We start from the raw sequence: 23,537 nt of genomic DNA on the forward strand, positions 1-23,537 counted from the left end.
ACTGTGACGAGATGCTGAACATACAATTGGTAAGTAAAATAGTTCGTAATTAAAAGACAAAAACTGTTTGAATGCATAAATATTTCGAAACTTTAGCTTTAAGTTAATCAAATGTTTTCATGAACTTAATCTAACTTTTCTATTCCATATACCTATATAGGCATTTCTAATGTCATTTTGATATTGTCAAATGTTGGTAATATTTAGGAACGCGCGTTCAGCTGATCGGCACTTAACTTAACACCGATGCGTAAAATGGCGGAAATATGTGTACCGAGTGAAGTTCTGGCAGAATCAGTTGTGAAAAAGTGATTTAAATTAGTAACATTTTAATAAATACAGTGCTGAATGATACGTAATTGATGTGTAAAAATCAAGCAATTAAATCGATAAAACCACACAACCGTCAATTTATACATGTGACTAAACAGTGTTCCCTCTAGGTAAAATGAAACTGAATTAATCTTGAGATGATCGTTTTCAATAATATTTTTGTCACTTTTTAATAGATGTATTTGTTTCGTATCGTTCGTTTGTTTCTCTTGCTTTTTAGCCTATTCCATTCTGTCAAACATTCTGGTGCCTATTATCGCGATAATAGGACCGGTCTTTTATTTATTTGATTCTTTCTGTTTCACAGATATCAACACAACGAAGTGATTCAAGTTATTCGTAACGTTTACGTGATACTTTCAAATTAAAAATCAGCTAAACAGGACGTATCTATTGTCACCAAAATATCCCCATGTAGAAGTGGCAATCTTAATAATTTCTTTTTTCAAAACTGTTGTATGTAACATACGTAGATACGTACATACAAACATATGTACAGAATATTATACTCAATGTTAACGTAATTTATCAATGTATGTACCTAATGACTTAACTGTTACGTCGATATACGTCAGATACTTGCTACTTTTGTTGTAGCATTTATGGTGAAATATTTTTATCATTACGATACGCGTTTGTGTTCATTACTTCGACAAGGATAAAAGTTCAACGGCTACGTTTTGTTTCAACCAGAATTCATCGCCTCCCTATTCTATAAATACCAATGAAAATTTCTTTACGTTTAAATCAAGTTCCCTCATCAATCACATTTGAATTGTATAAATATTTACTTAGGCTATATATTATAATACATATTGTTGTGTTCTATACATTTTGTATCACTAACATAGCCAAGTAAGACTTTAATCATAAGTCTAATAGAAAATTAAATATATCAAATACAAAATACTTCAAAAAAATTGTCAAATGCAATGTCGCTGCAGAATAAAAAAAAAAAAAAAATAAAAAAAGAAATGACACAAGACTTAAAACTTTGCGTAATCGTAAGCGCTTGATTTAATCTTAGTTGTTATATATTTGTAAAGACGTTAAAAAAACAAAATCGAAACTTTCAACCCTTGCATCTAAATGTCAGTTATCTTATAAAACATGAAGTTTGTATCATTTATTCCGTTGGTATCTCACACCCTCCCTACAATCCCGGCTTGACGTACAACTCTCGTTACGAATGTTTAACAAATTGTTTAAAACAAAATCTATACTTTCGCAGCCGGCGTGAATGATTGAAAGGCGACGATGGCACCACAGCAGCGAGCTGAGGAAATACCTGTAAAAAGAGTAGCAGCTCCCGGATGCCGATTACCGGCACGTTTTCCACCCGGTGAAATATTAACCGACGTTACTCAACGCCAATGGCGATTAGGCCAACCCATAGGATACGGAGGATTTGGAGATATTTATCTTGGTAAGTTTCTTTCGTGAAAGAATAATTTGTATATTTCGATCCTGCAAACGGTACGCGATTTTTTCCAAATTTCAGCATCAAATGTCGTCAATCGAGTTGCCGGTCACGACGCGAGATATGTGATAAAGGTCGAGCCGCACAATAATGGCCCGCTCTTTGTTGAAATGAATTTCTACATCAGAGCTGCGCAATGGCACATGAGTGAGTTGCAACCTGATTCGCCTGCTTTTAAATTGGCGATTTTGTTCTTCATTGTTGATAATCGTTGTCCTTTTACAGTCGAGAGTTGGTGCAAGCAGCAGAGAATAAGGAGAGTCGGGGTTCCGACCTATGAGGGGTCGGGGTCGCACGTGTTCAGAGGACAACGTTACAGGTTCCTGGTATTACCGCGGTACAGAATTGACGTCAACAAGTTGTTCCTAGCCCGAGGGCGAAAGCTTCACGCAAAAACGGTCTACGCCCTCGCTGTTCAGATGGTAAGTCGTCGATACCGTTTTCTCTTTTGTTCATTCCTAACATTTTTTCAACGTTTTCAACTCTTTATCATTGTCTTTCCGTAATTATAGCTCAACGCGCTGGAATATATTCACAGTCGAGGATACGCTCACGCTGATGTTAAAGGCTCAAATATTCTATTAAACATCGAGGCTAAAGACTTGGTCGAGCAAGAGCCAGAGGCATACCTGGTTGACTATGGCCTGGCATTTCGTTTTCGAACAAGATCCGGAACTCACAAGCCTTTTGCACACGACGAAAGAAGAGCGCACGAAGGAACTTTAGAATTTACATCGCGCGATGCGCACCATGGAAGTAAGTATAACCGGGAATTTGCTTGATTCTATATACTAGTTTCTCTCTTTTAGATTTAATATATTTTATGGAAGAAAAAAAAAAAAAAAAAAAAAAAAAAAACCATCTCTTCCAGCACATTCCAGGAGAGGTGATCTAGAAACACTGGGTTATAATTTAATACAATGGTTGTGTGGTCGTCTTCCATGGGAAAAAGAAAGCGGAGGCATGTCCATCGCTACCAGCCCCGAGTCTGTTCAGGAGCATAAAGAATTCGCACTTTCTGACGTTCCCCGTTTCATGCGCGAATGTTTTCCGTCCGAACAATATCCACCTGGTAAGTTAACTAGTTCAGGGTACGAAATTTTTGTTTTTTTCATCGGGATGTTTTTTTTAGATGTTTTGTTCATACTGTTATTCATTGAATTTTTTTTTTTTTTTATATTAATTATTTAATTATTATATTAATTTACGTGAATTTTTTGTGTGCGCAACAAAAGATTTTAATTATCATCAATAATTATGGAATTTCATTATCTTGAACAGCAACGCTGACAAAGTATATGCAGTACGTGGCTAATCTGGGATTTGAAACGAGACCTGATTACAATTTTCTAAGATCGTTATTCTCGAGAAGCGCGTGGAAGAACGACACAACAGTTGCCTCGCCCAACTCGCTAGTATCCTCGAAGAAAACTCATAAACGCACACCGAATGAAAATATCTCGTATTTGAAGCCCATGAAACGGTTGTGCATCAGAAATGCAGCACGAAAACCGTGCGTACCGGTAAACTGTGAAGTAAGTATCATTAATATCAATCGTTTAACATTCTACTTGAAAATCTCTCTTCAAGATTTGTGAAGTTTTACCTATACAATTTTTCAAACCGTTACGCAAAGAAGGTAAATAAATGTGCAATCACGTCTTCCAGATGCGGATGACCAGAAAAAACCACCCGACGAATTCAAAATCACAATTCAGCTGGGAGGAAGTATTAGCCAGGCATCCTGATAAGATGGCAAAATTACACCTTTTAGAACCGCCGTTGTCTCCACCACTTACGCCGCCGCCTTCGCCACCACCACCCGCACTCCCTACCTACGCAATGCTACAGGTTCTTCAAAGGATTAAAGAAAAACAATCGGGCTCAATGAAGTCGCGAAATTCATCTAAAATGGTCGAGTGAGTATACGGTAGAAATTTGTGAAATCTTTCACGATGTCAACTGTATTTCTCCTTTCGTTATTATATTGAAACTAAATTCGACTCTCCCGTTGTTCTCACAATCAGTCACGAGCTAAAGGCAAAATGGATGACGCCAGCTATGGAGGCGGTGGCGACGCAGCTTCAAAACAGACTGGCAAGATTGGTAATCAGTACATCCAAGAAAAAATCAGCGACGTGTTGCTCCCCAAGGCTGACAAGATCGCGAGCAGCTTTATTGAACCGACAACGTAAGAGCATGTCCCGTGTCCCGAAATATTTACACAAGTGAAAGTCGTTGCGATTTAATCTGACCGAACATTGAACTTTACAGCCGGCTTTGGGGAAAAGATACTTCAAAGAATGTTGGATTCTTCCGGTCCTATTACTGGAAAAACTGGTAGTCGTGAAATCGAGAAAAAGCGGACGCGTTAGGACGGCGTAAATATTTCTCAAACTGTAAACCGACATCACACGTTTCGCGCTTCGTTACCTAGAGGACGAGTACAAAAGTCCTTTAACGGAAGAAATATTGAAAAATCGAATAACGAGTCGACTCTTGGACGCTTGAATGAGTATTGTTTCACGGATTCTCATTAGTTAATTAGCTTATATTAAGTTCGACGATCATCCGAGATGGACAAATTTTCTTATCGTTTATATAATTTATATGCTTTATATACAATATACGATCGTTACGTGTCTCAAAAATTGAATAAGACTGTTCCTCCCCGTATGAGTTAGATTTATTAGACAAATGATGAAAAATTTAGTAGATATAAAAAAAAAAAAAAAAAACAAAGAACAAAAGAAAAATAAGAAAATTTATTTGAAAATATCTAAACCACAGCCAGTCTTTCGTTACGGTGTTTGACACTAAACCATTGCATTATGTAGTATTAACTTGCTTTCACCGATGTCTAAATGATATGAAACAAATGAATTACGAATATAATTTTACAATTAATCAATATTCTGTGAATGCAAATAGCTATATGCAATCTCCTACTCTGTTGTTATTATTATTATTTAATTATTATTATCATTCTATAAAGAGCATAACAATAAGTCTAGATAGCGGTAATTGTAGATTTAATCTCGCCCGTACCTTTGCAATTCTAATCACTTTATCTTGTACGTGCTATTTACGTTTGTGTTGTTCATAATTATTTGTAAAATCGATTTTAAATTTGTCGCAGTTTCGAACGTCCTTTAAGTCTCTTCGGCTTGATTGTATTTTCTTGACAGGATTACGGGTTTTTTTTTTTTTTTTGTTTTTGTTCCAACCTGAATCGAGTGCTCGGATTCAAACAGCTATAGCTCTCAAAGTGCGAATTATCGATTATACGAAACGTCCGATCAACTAACAATAAGATTTTTAGAACACAACGATCTATAAATAACATAGCCGAAAAACGGGAAAAACTTATAACTTTACTTTTGTTCCAACGAGTTTCATTTGATCAAGAAATACGCGAAAAAAAAATACAACAATTTTCTGCAAAGCACTAGAACAACTCAATATCTATTTCAATTTTAATAATATAATATGTTTAATTGTGGCTTATAGGAAAATACTTATTCCATGATTCGTGAATAAGTTTTCGTTTAAAAGATTCTTTCTTATGCGGGATAAACGAGTTGGATATTTTTCTTTTCATTCAAGTCAGCTTCCAGACAAACAATTTGAATCGACAAACTGGAAACTGTATTCGATTCGCGCTAATATAGCAAAATATAGGAAAATGCAAATAATACTTCAAATTTAAAACTAATTTGCTTATCCACTAAGTTTATATAACTCAGATTTGTTTCATTCATTTTTAACATCACTAGTCTTCGTGTTATTTTCGGATATGATGAAAACTGTTTTCACATAACAATACATAGTATACAGAAATGTATCGCGTATTTGAAGAAGAAAAAGAAAAAAAAGAAGAAACCAGCAATATTAATCACGCCAACAAATGAATTACCTAATTTAATTACGTGTCAAGATTGTACCGAATGTAAATACGTTGCGTTAATTTCGTTGAAAACGAAATATATATATATATATAACTCTAGAATAATCATTATATATGTAATAGGATTTTATTGTGTCCCGGTTACACGCGTATGTTTACAGGAGGGACGGTTTTCAAGGAAATTAACGCAACCTTATTTACATTCGGTACAATCTTGATATCAATATATATATATATATATATATTGATAATCTACATATATATATATATATATATATATATATATATATATTATATGTATATCATACTAACATACCTTATATAGTACGTTACTACTCAATTATTGATGATTTTCAATGCACCGGAAACTGACTTAAATATTTCACGAGAATACAAAACAAAACTTTATTTACCGTTTTTAATTTTTCCGCTGAAAATATGTTCTTTAATTATTTTATTTTGTACTTTACTTTCCCCCGTTAACTGTAAGAATCACATTTCAACGTGATAATAGTGGTAGTGAAAAAGAGAACCAACAAAACGAAACATTGATAAAATGTAATAAAAAAAAAAAAAAAAAAAAAAAGCTCCAAATTTTCAAATAAAATCTAACAAAATATCATTATAAATATGCTATTACGTAATAAATTCGATAGAAGATTCTTTCTTATTGTCATTTTATATATATTAAGGCAAAATAAATCATGATATATACTACGAATAATATGTATATACCGTAATCTAATCACTATTTCGAATGATTCCGTATCCCTATCCTCGAGTCAAAGAAAAAAAAGAAACACTAATCAAGTATAATTGCCCAGATAATGAAAATAATTTAAATAAAAGTTACAAAATATGAAAGAAATACAATATGATTATACAACATATATGCACCGTGATCAAGACGTCTTACGATCTGTTGGTTTTAAAAATACATAAAGAGATACGTCGTAGACAACAGGTTGAACGGCTATTTATCAGCTGCTCGCTTCTCCAAAAATATACCCTCGTCATCGAGTGTTGAACAATCTATACGCGCGCATTATATACATCGATCTTGATACCCATACCTATAAATAATATACTCATCTATTATACGCATAATAATAAAATATCAACATGCGCGAGAATAAGTTGTAGCAAAAATTGGCGTTGAATCAAAATTCGGTTTCGGTTCGTATAAGACATAAAAAAAAAAAAAAAATCAAACGACGGTAAAAAATATTTGTTTAAAAAATTGGTCAAAACGTTGGTTTGAAAAAATTCGAAATAAAGGTGAGAAAAATAAAATCTCCAACTTGTTTCTCGTATTACAGGCTGGAGGAAAGAATATCGGCAAGATGAACTTTTAACGTAACCGGGCGATACTCGCGAGATGTTGGTAATCCATTCACCATTCATCCCGTTCCTGGATGCAACAGCAGGCGCTCTGCCCCCGTCTAATAATAGAACGGCGATCCGTCTACAAATATATATATATATATATATATATATATATATATATATTCACACATATTCATACGTTCGTCGTTTCTGTTTTATGGTATATGGTTACCCATGCGCGTGAACATCGCGTCACCGCCCCCACATGCATAAAAACCGAAGAGCGTACGAGAATAAAATTCGTATGAATAATATATACAGTACGAATATGAAATTGTCGAATTTTAAAAAAGAATCGTCTCGCAGTTTCTTGTCGAATTCCAAATTTTTACATTTTCATCTGATTTAAAGTTAAACTACAGTAATTGGACAAAAATTTCTCCTCATATTCAACTGAAAATTTTTCTTATATATCGTCCAATTAGCGGTGATTCGGTTAATTTTCCAAACCTGGTGAAAATGATTTCTACGATTTTCTACGAATTTTTAGGAAAATTAGATGATTTCCTACAATTTTGTACAATAAAGTGTTTTCGTAAAAGATTATCAATATTCATGGTTTCCGATAAAAGCTTGATGTAAATTTTCGTGAAAATTTGCATTTTATCGGTAAAAAAAAAAATTTACAAATTCCTATAATTTAAAAAAAAAAAGACTTATAATTTTTTACGAAATAATTCGAAATCTTCCAATTTCTGTAAAAATTCGCACAACTTGGTAGAATCTTTCACCAAGCTACAGCCTATTCTGCACAACGTGTCAAGAAATATCCAAAGATCATTTTATCTAGCTGCAATATCGAAAGGCTATAACTGTACGTAGGTATAATATCGAACCGTCGTGGGTGGTTAAAATAAATAATATGGTTTCATGAATTGTGCAAAAAAAAAAAGAAAGGGAAAGAAAAGAATGCACCTACAAACAATAAATTACTAATACGCCGAAGGTGATTGCGGCAGTCTGGCAAAATACCGCAAGAGAATCAATGATTGGACTGTATTACAGACAGAATAATACCGTCGCGTAGTCGGTGAAAAAGAGGGTGAGGCGGGTGCTTATTCATCGCGATGAATTAGAGTACATGTATAAAAAAAGTGTTCCAACGCACGTTGTATTGTACATATATACATATACATATATATATATATATAGTATACTCAACTCACAAATCCGTTCAGAGTCGAGAGCACGAATCGAGGCGTCGTCCTTATATACGGAGGGAGGTCCAGTATGGAGAAATAAAAGAGATTTTATTGCGAGCGGCGAAATGCAGCAGAGCTGAGATGAGATGATTTGAGAGATGACGGGGGAATAGTGGAGTACGTAGTGGGATTGATGAACGAAGCGCGTTGCCCCGAGTTAGGACTCGACTACTCGTATAACCGCGGCAGGTTCGTATCATTGTACGTACGTAAGTTCAACGGTCTGTTGCCGTCGCGTCGAGACTAATCGGTGATCCGTGATCGAACGTGCGTTTGAAATTCCAATTTTTCGATGGCACAATTTTATTTTTCTAATTACGTTGGGGGAGGGGCGGAGGTCGAGGGTTTAAGTTTGAATCCAGAATTTCGAAAAGATTCGGCGATAGCTTCGGCCGCCATTTTTAATTTATGGAAGAATTTGTTTTTGTCGAATAACTAATCACCGTTTATTTTCATTAAAAATGACAATAAATAAACTTGAAAGAAATTTAATTTTATACATCGCAATTTGGTAAAAATTTTTGGTCACGTTGGATATTTACAGATTTGAACTATAAATTCAAGATGGCGGCTGAAGCTACGGCACACAGAATCCGGTCGAAATTCTAGATTTTGACCATCGCCCCGAGCGATTGGAAAAATAGCATATTCTGTAAAAAAGAGACAAACACGATCTTTTCGGGGCGAGCGTAAGTTTGCAATATGAGTCGTAGATGAAGAAACACGCGAGGCGAAAAGACCGTTGCCTCCTTGTTCCACGCGATTCTTTACATGACAAAAGTCTGTAACGCGTTTTTCCACGAAGCACGAAAATTCAGGTTAGGTTCGCGCAACGTCAGATTTTTCAGCGTCGGCGCACGCGCGGAGTACAATAAAAGACCACTTTTCAACTCCTCCGCGCATGCGCGTTCGCAAACTGACTCTTCCGTCGTAGAACCGAGTATTTCGCGTACTCAAAACACGGATGGAAAAACGCTTAAAGCATGTTCTCGTTTGTATAACCGCGATTTATACGAACGCTGGAAAACTGGTTATAGAAAATCGGGCAGTAATATGATTTCAGGGAGCACAACAGTTTAGTTTCAGCGTGTCTCGATGAGTCGGTCGTGAACGGCAACGGATTTCGTCTTTCCTTCATCGTCTCCTTCTCAACGTCATTAAAAGTTCCGATATCGTCGTCGATTTTAAACCGTGAGACGGATGGATGCAAAGCATCGGCATCGGCATCGTCAGCAGCAGCAGCAGCAGCAGCAGCGGCAACTCCTCGCATGCATCGTAGGTTACATACGTGCGTCTCCACTAAGCTTATATATAGGTATATGATACGGAGAATCGAGGAGGACTGTTTCGTCTGTTTCTCTGCCGCTTTAGTCCGTGTCGCGACCTCGCGCCGAGGGGATGTCGTTCTTCCTCGAGCGTTCATCGCACGCCGTTTGCCTCCACGATACGCGTACTCTTTACGTCCTTCTTTCTTTATTTTTACACGCGTGCACGGTATTACAACAGTGGACTCGTCGTTGCGTATCCCTTGTACTTGAACCACGGCTACTTTGTCGCATCTAGTCCATCCTCGAGTTTTCTCTTTTAATTTTCTTCCTTGCGTATCATCGTCAAAGATGAAGAATTTTTTTTCATCTCTTCAAACAAACGAGTAAATAATAATATACATACTTCGTAGAGAAAACAGAGAAGAGAAATAATAACTAAAGTAATCAATATTCTGTACAGTTCGTTCGTTGATTTTCAAACAGTTGTTTCAAAAAACCGAATAATTTACGATTCTTGTAATACTGCAAGTGATGATTATAAATAACAACAGTGACAATATTGTTCGTTTTCTTTCCTCCACCACCTCCTCCTCCTTTTCCCTCTTAATCGTTATCGGTGATCAGTGATTGAGTACAATGCATAATATATAATACACAACATCCTCGTATCGTATAATTTCGTAATCCTTGTGAAAACCGCAGTGATTGTAAGTTCGTTCAAAGTTGCAAGTAGGTATTATACCTACACGCATCTGCGTTGTAAATTTATCATCAATATTCCGATATCAACCGACCACATATTCCATGAAAAAACGACACCAGGCGTATCCCGCGTCCACGTTTGCTTGTAAAAAATCATCGTTACACAAATACGCACCGTGAAACGATATTGAAATCGATAAATCAACCGGCTGGATAATTAAATAATAATGGGAAGCGAGGCTGTCAAAAGTGGAAACGTCCGATCGAGTACCGTCGTTGATTCAGATGGATCCGATACATGGGAAGATTTTTTCGGTAAGTTCCGCGTGTCTCGTTATTGTAATAAATAAAACCGCATCGATCTTTCACGATCTATTCTTCCTCCTCGTTCAAACAGAATTATCGAATTCTGTTACGTTACATATTTTTCTCTACGATAATATCTCCAATATCCTCCTCAATCGCCACGTTTTTCAAATTTCGATCATGTTGAAGTTACTAACGTTACCGCAACGGATTCGTGCTGAGATTAAAAACCGTTATTATCTCGCGATTTTGGAACTATTTGAAATCGAGTAAACCGCAAAAAAAACAAAACATACCGATTAATATTTTTCCATATCAATTCTTTCATAAATTATTGTAAAAATAAGAAAATAGTCATGTTTTCCACCATGTTTCTAACTTCAACCTTGTGAATTTCTTTATTATATACAAGTGGAAGTGAAGATATATATATGTATGGATACAACACAGGATTAATTCTTTTATCTTCCTTTCCTTATTCGTCATACATTTTCGCGCCAATGAATCGCGATGATCAATAACGTAGGTACATGTTATACACACGGATAGACCTGAGACAGTACAACGTTTTGTGTGAAATAACACGCCTCTAAAGAATTCCTTGTTTCATTCACATTCGTATTCCCATTATTACATACATGATAACAAATGTGATCCAATACCGCGAAAAATATATTGTCAATCATCCATGTACAACATATACACGCGCGTATGAAATATCTTTGCGAAAAGATGTGACAAAAGTATGGAAAGAAATTCTTGGAAAAACGCCCCGCCGCATTGTATCGTAGTAGACGATAATATCGTCTATTATGTTGCACGTACGTTTTTACACCTACAAGCGTACACGCCTTGAATCTCGTCTCTTTCCTCGCCTTTCCACCCTGTGCCTGGTGGTTATATATTTTCACGATTCAAGCTTTTCTCCTCCGACGCACGTGCGTGCGCGAAGCCTGATTTTAATGCCGACAAGCATCGGCGTTGCGTGCACTGGCAACGCATTGGCTGATTCTTAAATTCCGCAAATCGGTACACCATACGCATTGCACGAGACGACGAAAGAAGAAACAAAGAGAATTTGTTCACGGTGATACGTCTTTTTTTTTTCTTTCTTCTTCATTACTAAAATAAAGAAGAAGAAAATTTCTAGCGAAAACTCGGGTAAAAATATGTCACGTTGAGTGAATTTCTAACGACCGAATGGTCTGACGCGCGTGCGCAAAAATTCGCGCAGCAAGGGGAGCTGTTGTTTTATCAGGATGACCAACGTTCGCAAGATTTGTCCGTAGACTCGCCGCGACGTGAATAACCTAAAAAATGTTGTTAGCCCTGACAAACGAAAAGCTGTACCGTCGCTTTCGAATTTTAGCGCGTTCGCGTTAAACCATCCAGTCGTTAGCGAATCACTCTCTCTGTACGCGTATGTACACGTACTTATGTTACAAAACGAAAGAAATATCAGGCACGGAAAAAAAAAATAAACAAACAAGGTAAACAAACAAAATTCCTTTGTAAAAACGCTTGGTTGCATTAAACAATAATAACAAAATCGACGCTGCATGTACAAACGACAAGAAAAAATAAGTATACGTATATCTTATATAGTTCAGAAATCTGAGGAGCTTCAAATGCGCAGAATAAACGTTTTAACAAGCGGCACGTTTATGATACGCAATGAATTTTTAAATACACTTACAATTGTACAGACTTGCAATTTTATTCGTCGTTCATCGTTTCTTTCCTCCCTCCATTTTTTTTTTTTTTTTTTTTGTTTTTTCTTTTTTCTCCCCTGTGTATTCGTTTCGAGAAAATCGTTCAATTATTTACTTCAACGTTAGAGTGACTAGATAACCAGAGTAAATAATCTGAGCTATACACGTGCACCTTATAGGTAGGTAGGTTGGTCGGTTGTATATCCACCCTGTAGTTCTACAATATGGAAATGTCACTCGCCCACGCGTTGAACCGGAATAAAATAAAGGATAACAAAAAATATGTATATAAAGAGAGAAAAAAAAGAAAGAAAGAAATGGGAAGTTGAAAAGAAGCGGGTGACGAGGTGGTTAAAGCTAAAAGGTGCAGCGCGTGGGTTTCGGACCGTGGCCGTTAGTTGTTTGGGTAGAAAAGGAGAAAAACTGGTATTAGTATCCAGGTTCCCGCCTCCTGCATATAAATTCATGCAGCTTTCGTCTATGCACGCATGCACGAGTATATACACACACATATATATATATATCGGATAGGACACGAATCGACGAAACACTGCATCGCAAACGTAAAAACCTGTGACGATGATAATTTTTTCTCAAAAAACAAGCAACGCAAAATGATCGAAACGAAGAGTTTGAAAGAAGAAAAAATCGTACAAAATAAAATCAATATCGGTTAATAATGAAAACCCGATTACTCGTCGGGGAAGAAAAGTGACCTGCAACGGAATCTTTCTCTTTCCCTTAACAAAGTTACAGCCAGTGAGGGGGGGGGGGGGGGGGGGGGGAAAGAAAAGAAAAGAAAAGCATCCTCAACTCTGACGCTGTTTCATGCTTCTTTGAGGATACACCCATACGTTTGTCGTACACGGTATTGTAGTATATATTTGTCATACGTATGCACACACGTATGAATGTACATGCTGCAGCTACGCGACAAACAAAAACTCCTTCTTTGCCGGATGCGCGCAGCGTGGCAAAGCCAGAAGAGTAGACAAGAGAGAGGCCGATATATACATGGCAAAGCTGCACTTCACCAAGCTCTTCGCAGCCATGTTCATATACGTATACCTAGATTATATCATATACGTACGAAAATTTTACCCAGTTCCTTTTGTTATACACAGTGTGATCGTATTTCGTACGTTATGACTTTACACTTGAAACGTGGATGAATCGCACTGTAGTCAAACACGCCCTCCTCTTCCCTCCCCCTCCCGTCTTACGCACACGTCGTGTACGCATATTTTTACGCTCAAACGTGCGAACGTGCAGCAGTTGATACTTTTCTTTTCATCGTGAAGATATTACGCGTGTATTATAAAAAATTCCGCGACATCCGACCGGTCGAATTTCAAATTGATAACAGACGTTATTCTCGTTTGTTTAAAAATCTTCTTTTTTTTTTCTCTCCACCGTGACTAAAGACATTTACAAAACAGTCGACGACGACGACGAGTTCGTAATTGTAACGTGTAAAGTTTGTAAAAATTTGGAAAAATATTGCTTCCGCTTTTTTCCCTACGTACTTTTCATCCGTAAAAAAAAAAATTACAAAGCCAATCTGAGACATCGACGCAGAACGTTGACAGAGATTTCACGGAACAATGGATAGAATTTAACTTATGAATAGAGAATTTTGCGTTACAAGGAAGTGTTGATAACAATATCTTCTCGTACGCGACGGTTTTACGCTTTGCGGGTACAGAGATTGCCGAATGTTACATATATGCCACGTGTGTAAGAGAGGCGTGAAACCGGAAGTTAAGAAATTGAGGTACACGCAGCGTACCTGTATGTACGTACATCGCAAGAGCTCCTTAATAAATTACACGTGCGTATTTTGTACGCGTCTTACATCCGAGAGACCAAAGTTGGGAAATTTTCATTATGCAACACATACAATTGTGTAAATACTGCGTACGTTATTAATTTTCGGCAGCAGCAGCAGCAGCAGCAGCAGCAGCGATGAGTTGTGTTTGCAGAGACACGCGCACATAGAAACAAATACTCGCACGGAGCAGGAAAAGAGAGACAAGTCAAACAATCATTGTCGTTATTGCACCTCGTTTGCATCGCGTTTAAACACCGCGCACTTACACAGCTACGTACGTGCATACGTACAATAATATATGTACCTGGGTATTTGCTTATCTCGATGCCTTCACCAGCTACTCATGCATATATGCATACACGTTTGATAAACCCAAGTGTTTCGGGGTTACCCTTAATTAAGGTCGCATCACTTTCCGAATTATTCCAACTTCTTATTCTGCTTCTTCTTTCTTTGACGACGAATTTTCAAAGTTTAAAAGAAAAAAGAAAACGTAAAGTTACAAGAGTAAGGCAACTGCGCGAGTAAACGTTGTTTCTTGGTTACTGGGTCATGTGTACGATGCGTGCACGTAAGGTGTATACACATTTACATAATATCCCTGGTATCATTGTAACTTAGAACCTCCTCGATTATCCGAACTAATCGGGACCGAGTCTAGGAGTTGGGGAGTCAAACACCGAACGATTGTTTTATCACTTTGATTTTATAGCATAGACGTCTATTGTCGATCGACAACAATATTCAGCAACAAAAATGTGTTTTTATAATCAAGGTTCTACCGTATGATATTATATACATGTATTTATTTATTTACAAGCCGCCTTGCAGAAAAAGGCATGAACAAAGTGAGAAGAGAAAAAGACACGACAATATGTCGTATTGTTATTAAGTAGTATTATCACGCTGCCGTACCCAAGTAAATATTTTCTCTTGCAACAATCGCGGCGAGAGCATCATATATGGTGATGTACGTAAATCAAATAGCTGTTGTAATACATAACAATATGTTATATATTCTTATTTCACTTTTAACACAATGTTGACAAAACGCGCTTTTCTCGCATAAATTATACGGTCTTTAAAAATTCTCACCTTATTCCCGATACTTCTTGTCTTTACATTGTCGTCCCGGTCCCCCTTTATTTCTATTCTTTCCCTTTCTCGGTTATCGTAAAATTATATTACATATATCGGGCATTCCACGTCAAATTAGCAAACCGTGTACATAAAGGGTCTTTGGGAATTTTTCACATTTTCTTTAGCCGCTGGTGAAATTTATACAAAATCGCTAAAGCCAATTACGAAACCGTTATTTCTAAAAATCATGAAATAAGTTCACACTGATTCTGTAATTGAAAAGGTTATTTTTTCTCAAAATTTCAATTTCTCTGTGTCGGAATTGTTTTTGATTTTTTTTTTCCCCCTCAAATCGTAACGTAACGTGGTATCTGTACAAGGATTTCAGAATTTGTATGCACGCGTTTTTAATATATACATATATATGTGTATATGTATAAACATATGCACGTATCGTGTATCGGGAAGAGAGGAGGAGGTGAGCCTAAATCAGATAGGCAAGCGTGGGCTGTGTTCGCTGCCGTAGCTTGCACATGGTTTATTGTTAGTTAAGCGTGGGTGTGCCTCCCCTCCCCTCCCCCCCCCCCCTCCCGTTTCACCTTTTATTCACCCCCTACGCAAAACTAGCTCGAGATCTCGTTCTTTCGTAAGATGCGCTGTCCCGCCGCAGCCGCGTCGTTCTTACCACGGTTATTCGCTGTCAGCTTTGCCGTAAAAATTGTGAAAATTCTTTCGATTTGTCCAAATATTCGTTTTCCTCGTTAAACTGAAAGAAACAGAAAAGACTGACTTTCTTCCACAACGTTATACTTATAGATCTGCAATATGCTGTACTTTTGAAAACAGGTTGATTAGTATTATGCCTCAAACAACGGTAATGTGTGTGTATACATATGTATAGGTTACCACGTATGCATTACCGAACTACCCATTTTCACCTTTTTTATTTATCTTATTTTTATTTGTTAAAATTGTTTTCTGCATCATCGACGCACTGGGAATAAAATTTGTGTAAACTCGATACAGAAAGACACGGAGGAAAAAAAAAAAAAAAAAAGTCACTACCACCACCACCACCACCACCCAATTACCTTTTTTGATTCAGGATGTTTTGTTGTTCGTTGAAACTAATCGAATGGCGTTTATAGTAAATAACAAAACACCCTGAATCAAAAAAGGTAAGCCAAAACGATAAATATTCTATTATAACACAAAAATCTAATCTATACATATAACCTATTTTTTGTTGAGGAAAAACCGTATTTTTGAAAAAAAAACTAAAAAAAAAAATCATCACACAATAAAATTAATTCGTGTCTAAAATATTCTAATATCAATGCTATTCTACTGAATCTTGTTCCTAACACAATCGTTTAAAACTTTTCACCTCGTACACAAAATGTAAGAAGTGTAATAAACTTTCTTCATCTTTTAATCGGTCGATTATCCATGACTTGTAATATTCGTGCAAACTCGTTCGTTTCTTATTAATTTAACAACATTTCCGACGTATCGAGGCCGGATTTTTGATCGCCAGTCATAACTTGCGTGACTTTTATAAAAACTTCATTCTCGCAATCAAACCTCCACACATACGCAAGCTGACGTTAATAAAACCGTTCCTAATACTTTCATAATTTAACTAGTAAGGTATGTTTGATATACGGATAATATTGTACGTATACACGAACCACGCGATCGAGTTGATGAGATTTTTTTTTTTTTTCTTTTCTTTTTTCAAATATCAAACAAAAAAAGAAATCCTTCGAGTCTTCGAGTAATTCTAAAGAGTAAAATGTCATCCGACCTAGACCCGTGCGAATATACAAGTTAAAAAAGAAAAAAAAATTCATATTTCCGTTGCAATCTTGGAATAATTATTTTCTTTCTTCCTCTCTCTCTCTCTTTCCCCAAAGTTTCCATCAGACCGTAGTAATTTTCTATCGCAATTGTAAAGTGAGAAAAGAAAAGAGAGAAAAAAAAAAAGATCGGTAATTACAGGCGCGGTATTATATTACCGCCAATTAGTAATACAATCGTACGAATTTCCATACATATATTAATTCTTATATACACACATACTTATATATACAGCACTTAAGGTTTCGCTATAATTGCACAACGTAACCGGTCGGCTGCAAAAGTTTCTTGTTTCTAAAATTCGTCTCGCGGTCGTCTCGGTTTTTTTTTTCTTCCCCCCCCCCCCCCCCCTTTTTTTTCTTATTCTTTCTCGGACGAAAGAATCAAGGGAGTTGGAAATAAAAGTCGCGCGGCACTTCTTTGTTCCTTATACCGAGAAACGTTTGCGGCAATGTCCAACGAAAGATTTTCTATTTTTCTTTGTACACAGCGAACGAGAAAATAAAAACACGACGAACCTTGCGACGAGATGAAAAAAAAAATAAAAAATTTCAAAATTTAATATACCCAATAATTGATCGTAAATTTTTATATATATATATATATACACATATAGTTTTTATAGTATAGTTTTTATCTCGATCGATATATTGAGCAATAAAATTTCATTACCGGATCGTAGTGTGATAATTAACTCCTGGTAAGAGATACACATGCGAGTGACAATAATTCATGAAAAAATCAATTCAAAAAAAAATCACCAAGAGTGAAAACGAAAGAAAGTAATAAAAATAAAATAAATCCCACACGATTCGAGTTACAATATAAAAATCAATGTAAACAACCTTCGTTGCCTTAGCCATATAAATGTGATATAGGTACAAAATAATCATCGTGTACAATTTATAGGCATATATATTACACCGTGTATATTACAGACATATATAGCATACGTGATACACAATATTACACCTCCTTCACTCGCCTCGTGTTCATCAATCAATCGACAACAAGCTCGTAGAAAATGAGGCTCTGCTGAGGTTAACCGTAAATAACGTTATACACCATGTGTATGTATATATACGCGTAGTAAAGGGCATTTCACCTTCGACGTCGCTGCAGCCTATGGTTGTGTATAGTATAATATAGTATAGTATAGTACAGTATAGTACAGTATAGTATAGTATAGTATATCGGTATTACAACACACAATTGCATCTTCTCGAGAGAACAGATAGAACGCCTTATACATCGTACGGCGCGTGTTCGTGAATACGAAGAGACACAATGTCTGAATCGTTCTTATTGTGTATTATTCGCGTATAGGTCGAGAAAAATGATGATATTTTGACGGTGATTGCAAAATTTTTGAAAATTACTTTCAAACAAGTTACAAAACCAAAAATATTCCACACAAAATCGTAGCGGGCAGGCGAAACGGTAATTTCTTATCATTTGTTTAACTAATTGTGAAATCTTCTTTTGGTGATTTTGATTTTTTGAAAAAAAAAAAAAGAAAAAAACTATTCAAAATTCAAAAACAAATTTTTTTTGGTACTGCGATTTTTCAACTCTGTATTTTAATTAATATTTCCAGATCGTTGTTGTATCGGGGAAAAATACATAGAATTCTGAAAATTAAAAATCAATGCCCGAACGACCGAAGAAATAGTTGTTAATTGGTTTAAAAGATGAATAAAAAGTTTCCGTTTTGCCTGCTCGATTAAATTTTGTTTGAAATATTTTTCTCTTCGGCTGTATGGAATTATCGTAACTTTTTTTTTCTCTTCCAATATTCAAATATCTCGTAATCACGGCAAGTATATCGTCATCTAAGAAGCTCCGGTGCCACCAGGGGAGAGGTTAGGAAAGAAATGGAACGATTCTCACGATTCTTTGTCAGAATCGTAACAACGGTATTAAAAATCGTGGACCCGAATCCAAGAGTGTGAGAGTCGGACCCTGTTGCTCGAATTGACATGGAATCACCCATTTACGGTATACGTTTTAACTTACTATATTATGTCAAGGTTTCCAACGACACGACATACAAGTCGTAAACTTTTTGGAAGCTCTCGATGTTGGATTTCACGGTAGCATTGCAGTTTACACCATTATCGTCAGATTTGTTGCATATGTGCATGTAATAACGGGTATCAGTGCGTTGAGTAACTCGAGAGTTCCTTCCTTACATGGTAAGAGATCCTTCTCCATCTTCTCGCTCGTGTATTGTTGTTCATCGAAAATACGACGCCGTGTATAGACACATATTACAAATGTTTCGTGTTTATTTTCGTTTTCATCAATTGCAAAGCTTCAAGGGGACTTGGATTCGAACAAGTCGCTGAAAAAGCTGCACGGTCGATTCTCAAAGATAGGCAGGAAGCTGTTTCAAACCTTATCGAACAATGTTCGACAAGTTTTTTAGTCGTTTTCTTCTTTTTCGACAAAACAAAATTACGAATCGCGAGGTTCGGACTTTGGCCGGATTCGCATGGAATTTCCCACGCGTGTATAGGATATCCATATCTCGCGCAGCGGCATCGTAATTATCCATCCTCCTCTCGTTCTGCCGTGCAGATACTTCTCCAGCGGATATAGATACGTGCGTGTGCGTGTGTTTGTTTGTTTGTTTGTACGCGTGTTCACTATTTAGGATGACAAAGGCCGCGCCCCGCGTTGGTCCTCCTCCTCTTCCTCCTTCTCCTTCTCCTTCTCCTCGTCATCGTCATTATCATCGTCAACGCATGCGGACATACCGGCGTATTCTGGTTCTCTCGCGACACAATCACACGCGTCCATCCATCCGTCCATTCGTGGGAACACACACGTGAAAAGACTCGGTCACGTTCATACCACGATTCCAAACACGCGCACGCGCACGCGCAAATCGCGCTCCGCGAGTCCTTTATCGTTTTTATTGTTACAAGCGGCAGTGCTGCACATACCGTAAGTACGCCCTGAGCAGAAACAACACCGAAAGCTCTCCTTCCTCCTCTACGTAGGAGGTATAAGCACAGACGCTGTCGAGTTTCCACGCGCGTGTGTTCGCTCACGCGTGCACCCACGAATCCTGTCCGTGTGCCTTTTCCTACGCGTATGACACGTACGCTTGCAGTCGAATATAACCCAAGAAGAGACGGTGCACACAGTCCGTTCCGGTTACTCGATACGATCAGTTGTTGTACTTGACACGTTGCTTTGCTTTTACCACTTTTACACAACTGACCTTCTATCTATAATATTGCAACTTTATATACGCCGATAAGCGACCTGATGCGGCAGTTCCCAATCGCTTTGCGATTATACGTACATGGTGCACGTAAATTGTTATTAGTCGCTTGTTTACGTTAGTATATATATATATGTGTGTGTGTGAATGTGTGTGTCGTTTTACCCGCAGTGCTTCAAAATTCGAATTATCGTATGAACTTCTTCGAAGGAACAGACGAACGAACGAAACGAAATGCAAGCAGAAATGAGGAGTGAAGTGAAATGACTATAATTGGTGTCCCCGCCTACAGCCCAGTCATTAGTAGTGGGATTTTTTTTTTTTTTTTTTCGGGGAAACTTGAGGAATTCAAATTTTTACGAAACATCAAAGTTTCGGATGGTCCGAAACCCGACGCTCAAAGTTCCAAAAGTGCGCAAATGAGAAGATTAAAAAATCCGTAACATCGAAATTCCGAATTATCAAAAATTTTACAGTTCCATGAATTTTTGGCTCGGTGAAATTCCACCACTTTGATCCTTCTTTGTTTTGGATTCTCGGTTTTTCTCATCTTTTACACCCACGCGTCGAGTAAACTACGCTGTCTGAGTATATTCTAATTTTCCGAATTTTCCCCCATCGAAACTATATTTTTCCTAACTTTTCTCTATCGTAATTTGAATTTTCGAAATCTTTCATTTCTAAACTTTTTTTCTCTCAAACTTTTATTTCCGATCGTACGAAGCCTCGTTGTTTCTCCAAAATTTCATCTCCTTGCTTCAAGTTTCGCCGCAAAACAAATCGGCCTTGTGCCTTTTTGCAACTTCAACCCCGCCCCGGTAATTCGCAGTCGACGATTCGTCAACATCCGCGTGCGTTTTAATTATTACACACAAAACTGGTGCGCAAAATATTCGAGATAAGAAATAAGTCGAGACAATACATTTGTACCTCGTGTATTCGTGTCGTACCGAAAGGCGGCAGCAGCGTCGCCTGAAGAAAAAAATCCAATCCCACGAATTCCAAATCAGTGATAAGAAAAGCGTTGCACCGTACAGCCTGTAACGCCGTGCGACGCGTGTGATGTGAAAGTTTCTACCCATAAATATGAAATTTGCAAAAAGACTCGATCGGTGAACGAATAAATTCATTGATTAACTGAATCCTCCCTCCTTATATTTTTTTTTTTCCATCGATAGTAACCAAAAGAGATTTGACTGACTGTACGAAAACGCGAATATTATATAAATTACAAACACGAGTTAAATGTTTAAAAGTTTCCACGGTGTGCTTTGGATCTCTGTTTTTTAAAAATTATTATAATTATTATTTTTTTTTTTTTTTTTAACAATTCTACAACGGCGTTTATATCCTGTGGGAATTTGGATTATTAAAAGAAGAATGAATGTAACAACGACGACGACAAAAATGACCATAATTGTTCAAACGTAAGTGTATATATACCTATATATAATATTTACGCAGTTGCGTAACAACGCAACGACTGTTTTTATATATCCGATGAGAGCTTTTAGTTAATATTCCAGTACGATTGATAATGTAATAATGACGGTTTGTAATTTTTCAACGCAATTATTATCAATTAGAAGAAAGAAAGAAAAAAAAAGTAAGAAAAACTGATTCAACTATTAAAAAGCATTATTTATAGTTAAATGCACGTGACTGCGGTTTAATAACAATAATTATTCTTCTTCGAAAAAGCATAGAAAGGATCTCCCCCCATTTCTGTTCCAATAATCATTTTTATTTCTAAATTTCTTTCCTCCATGATTGTTGGAAAAAATTACTCGTATTGTTACATATACCAAAAATATATGTAGTACAGTTATTTGTTATTACACATATACGTACACATTGTAAAAATGAAAACATTTGCAAATTATACAATAATACATAACAGTGCGTGTGAAATTATTTGCAATTTGCATTATTTATTGCGAATTAAAAATTATTTTCTGTTTTCATCTTTTTCTTTCTTTTTTGCCACCAAAATTGCGTGAAGAAAAAAAAAAAAAAAAAAAAAAAAAAATTTAATTCTCAATACGCGCGAATCGATTTCACGCGAGACTTTTTATAATTTTGTACCTATAAAAATTCCAATTCACGTTGTGTTGAAAATAAATTCTAGATATTACATGCATAGGTGTAATATTGTCACAATGAGGATGAAATTAGTTTCTCACTATTCGTTGAACAATAAGAATCGAGCTGCACGCATGGTCGAAATAAATAGATTACGGTAACATTAAAATACGGGTCGTCAAAATAGATTGGAAGGCACGGCGCTTCCGTTCTCTGTATAAATACATACATATATAATATATATATATACACATACATACATACGTAGTGCATCTACCGCCTTTTAACTAACCGGATCTAATCCTCTACATGCATATATATATATATATATGTATATTACATACAATCAAATATGCAAATTATCACATAGTCAATCACCCGTAAATTGATTTATATATATAATAAATTAAGACTCTTTGTTAAAATTTTAATCCGATACATCGTGAATTGATATTTCGCAAACAAAGTTGTAATAAGCTGCCTCCTCGCTTAATTTGCGTTAAACCGAACATCTCGAAGGTTGTTGATTCACCTCCGCCGCAGAGTTCCGTTAATCGCGAATGAGAATATTTCCTCAGGTGTAAAATAATAAACGCATGAATTACTCGGTGTAAAATTATACGTACAGTCGCGCAATGTATGGTAGATATTTAAATTACACTCATCCCGCATACCAAAGCCAATGAAATCCGGAAGTGCGTTGAATTAATTCATTGTCAAATTAACTATGTACTTAAGAATGAAAAGATCGACTGACAGATATAAAAGTAAGTTGAAATTTCGCTTCCCACCCCCCCTTTTTTTTATACCCCCTCATCACGCTTCTTAAATATTCAATATTTAATTAAAAAAATTTGATTTATTTATTCTTTGCTTCTTGTAAATTTGCTCTTCTTCTTTTTCCTCTTCAATTAATATGTCTGATACAAAATTTCCAGCATTAATATTATCACGCAGGAACTGTCGGTTGAAAAGTTTGAATCGCTTACAATTTTTGCCGCAATTTCTTTTTTTTTTTTTTTTTTTTTTAAAGGGGGGGGGGATATCTCGACATTACCTTAAATTTATCATAACCCGGGGCAATCCCGTGTGTCATTTAACGTGTTTCATTTTGAAAAGCTTAACCTGCCGTGACCAATATCTCTAACCTGTGTGT

At 36.4% G+C, this 23,537-nt stretch overlaps 2 protein-coding genes across 6 annotated transcripts in view; both read left to right on the forward strand.

Moving 5' to 3' along the window:
• The first annotated feature begins 8 nt into the window (after positions 1-8).
• On the forward strand, positions 9-6,349 carry LOC124309298 (serine/threonine-protein kinase VRK1-like). Of its 2 annotated transcripts, none has more exons than XM_046772809.1 (10): positions 9-29; positions 1,565-1,759; positions 1,835-1,960; positions 2,039-2,235; positions 2,326-2,569; positions 2,685-2,885; positions 3,095-3,348; positions 3,482-3,732; positions 3,841-4,004; positions 4,088-6,349. In XM_046772809.1, exons 2-10 carry the CDS (start codon positions 1,591-1,593, stop codon positions 4,186-4,188), a joined length of 1,707 nt encoding a protein of 568 aa, XP_046628765.1. In that variant the 5' UTR covers positions 9-29; positions 1,565-1,590; the 3' UTR covers positions 4,189-6,349. The 2 variants fall into 2 exon arrangements, with proteins under 2 accessions (XP_046628765.1, XP_046628764.1); XM_046772808.1 differs by lacking the exon at positions 9-29 and adding an exon at positions 226-443.
• Positions 6,350-9,670: 3,321 nt separating this feature from the next.
• The window catches only part of LOC124309295 (uncharacterized), a 39,805-nt gene continuing 25,938 nt past the window's right edge, over positions 9,671-23,537 (forward strand). The window contains exon 1 of one of the 4 annotated variants that reach the window (XM_046772801.1): positions 9,671-10,593. In XM_046772801.1, the coding sequence (XP_046628757.1) occupies positions 10,506-10,593 (88 nt within the window). In that variant the 5' untranslated portion in view covers positions 9,671-10,505. The other 3 variants (XM_046772804.1, XM_046772802.1, XM_046772805.1) reach the window with 3 other exon arrangements.

The sequence above is a fragment of the Neodiprion virginianus genome, chromosome 7, assembly GCF_021901495.1.
Source record: "Neodiprion virginianus isolate iyNeoVirg1 chromosome 7, iyNeoVirg1.1, whole genome shotgun sequence".
In the NCBI taxonomy this organism is placed as follows: Eukaryota; Metazoa; Arthropoda; class Insecta; order Hymenoptera; family Diprionidae; genus Neodiprion; species Neodiprion virginianus.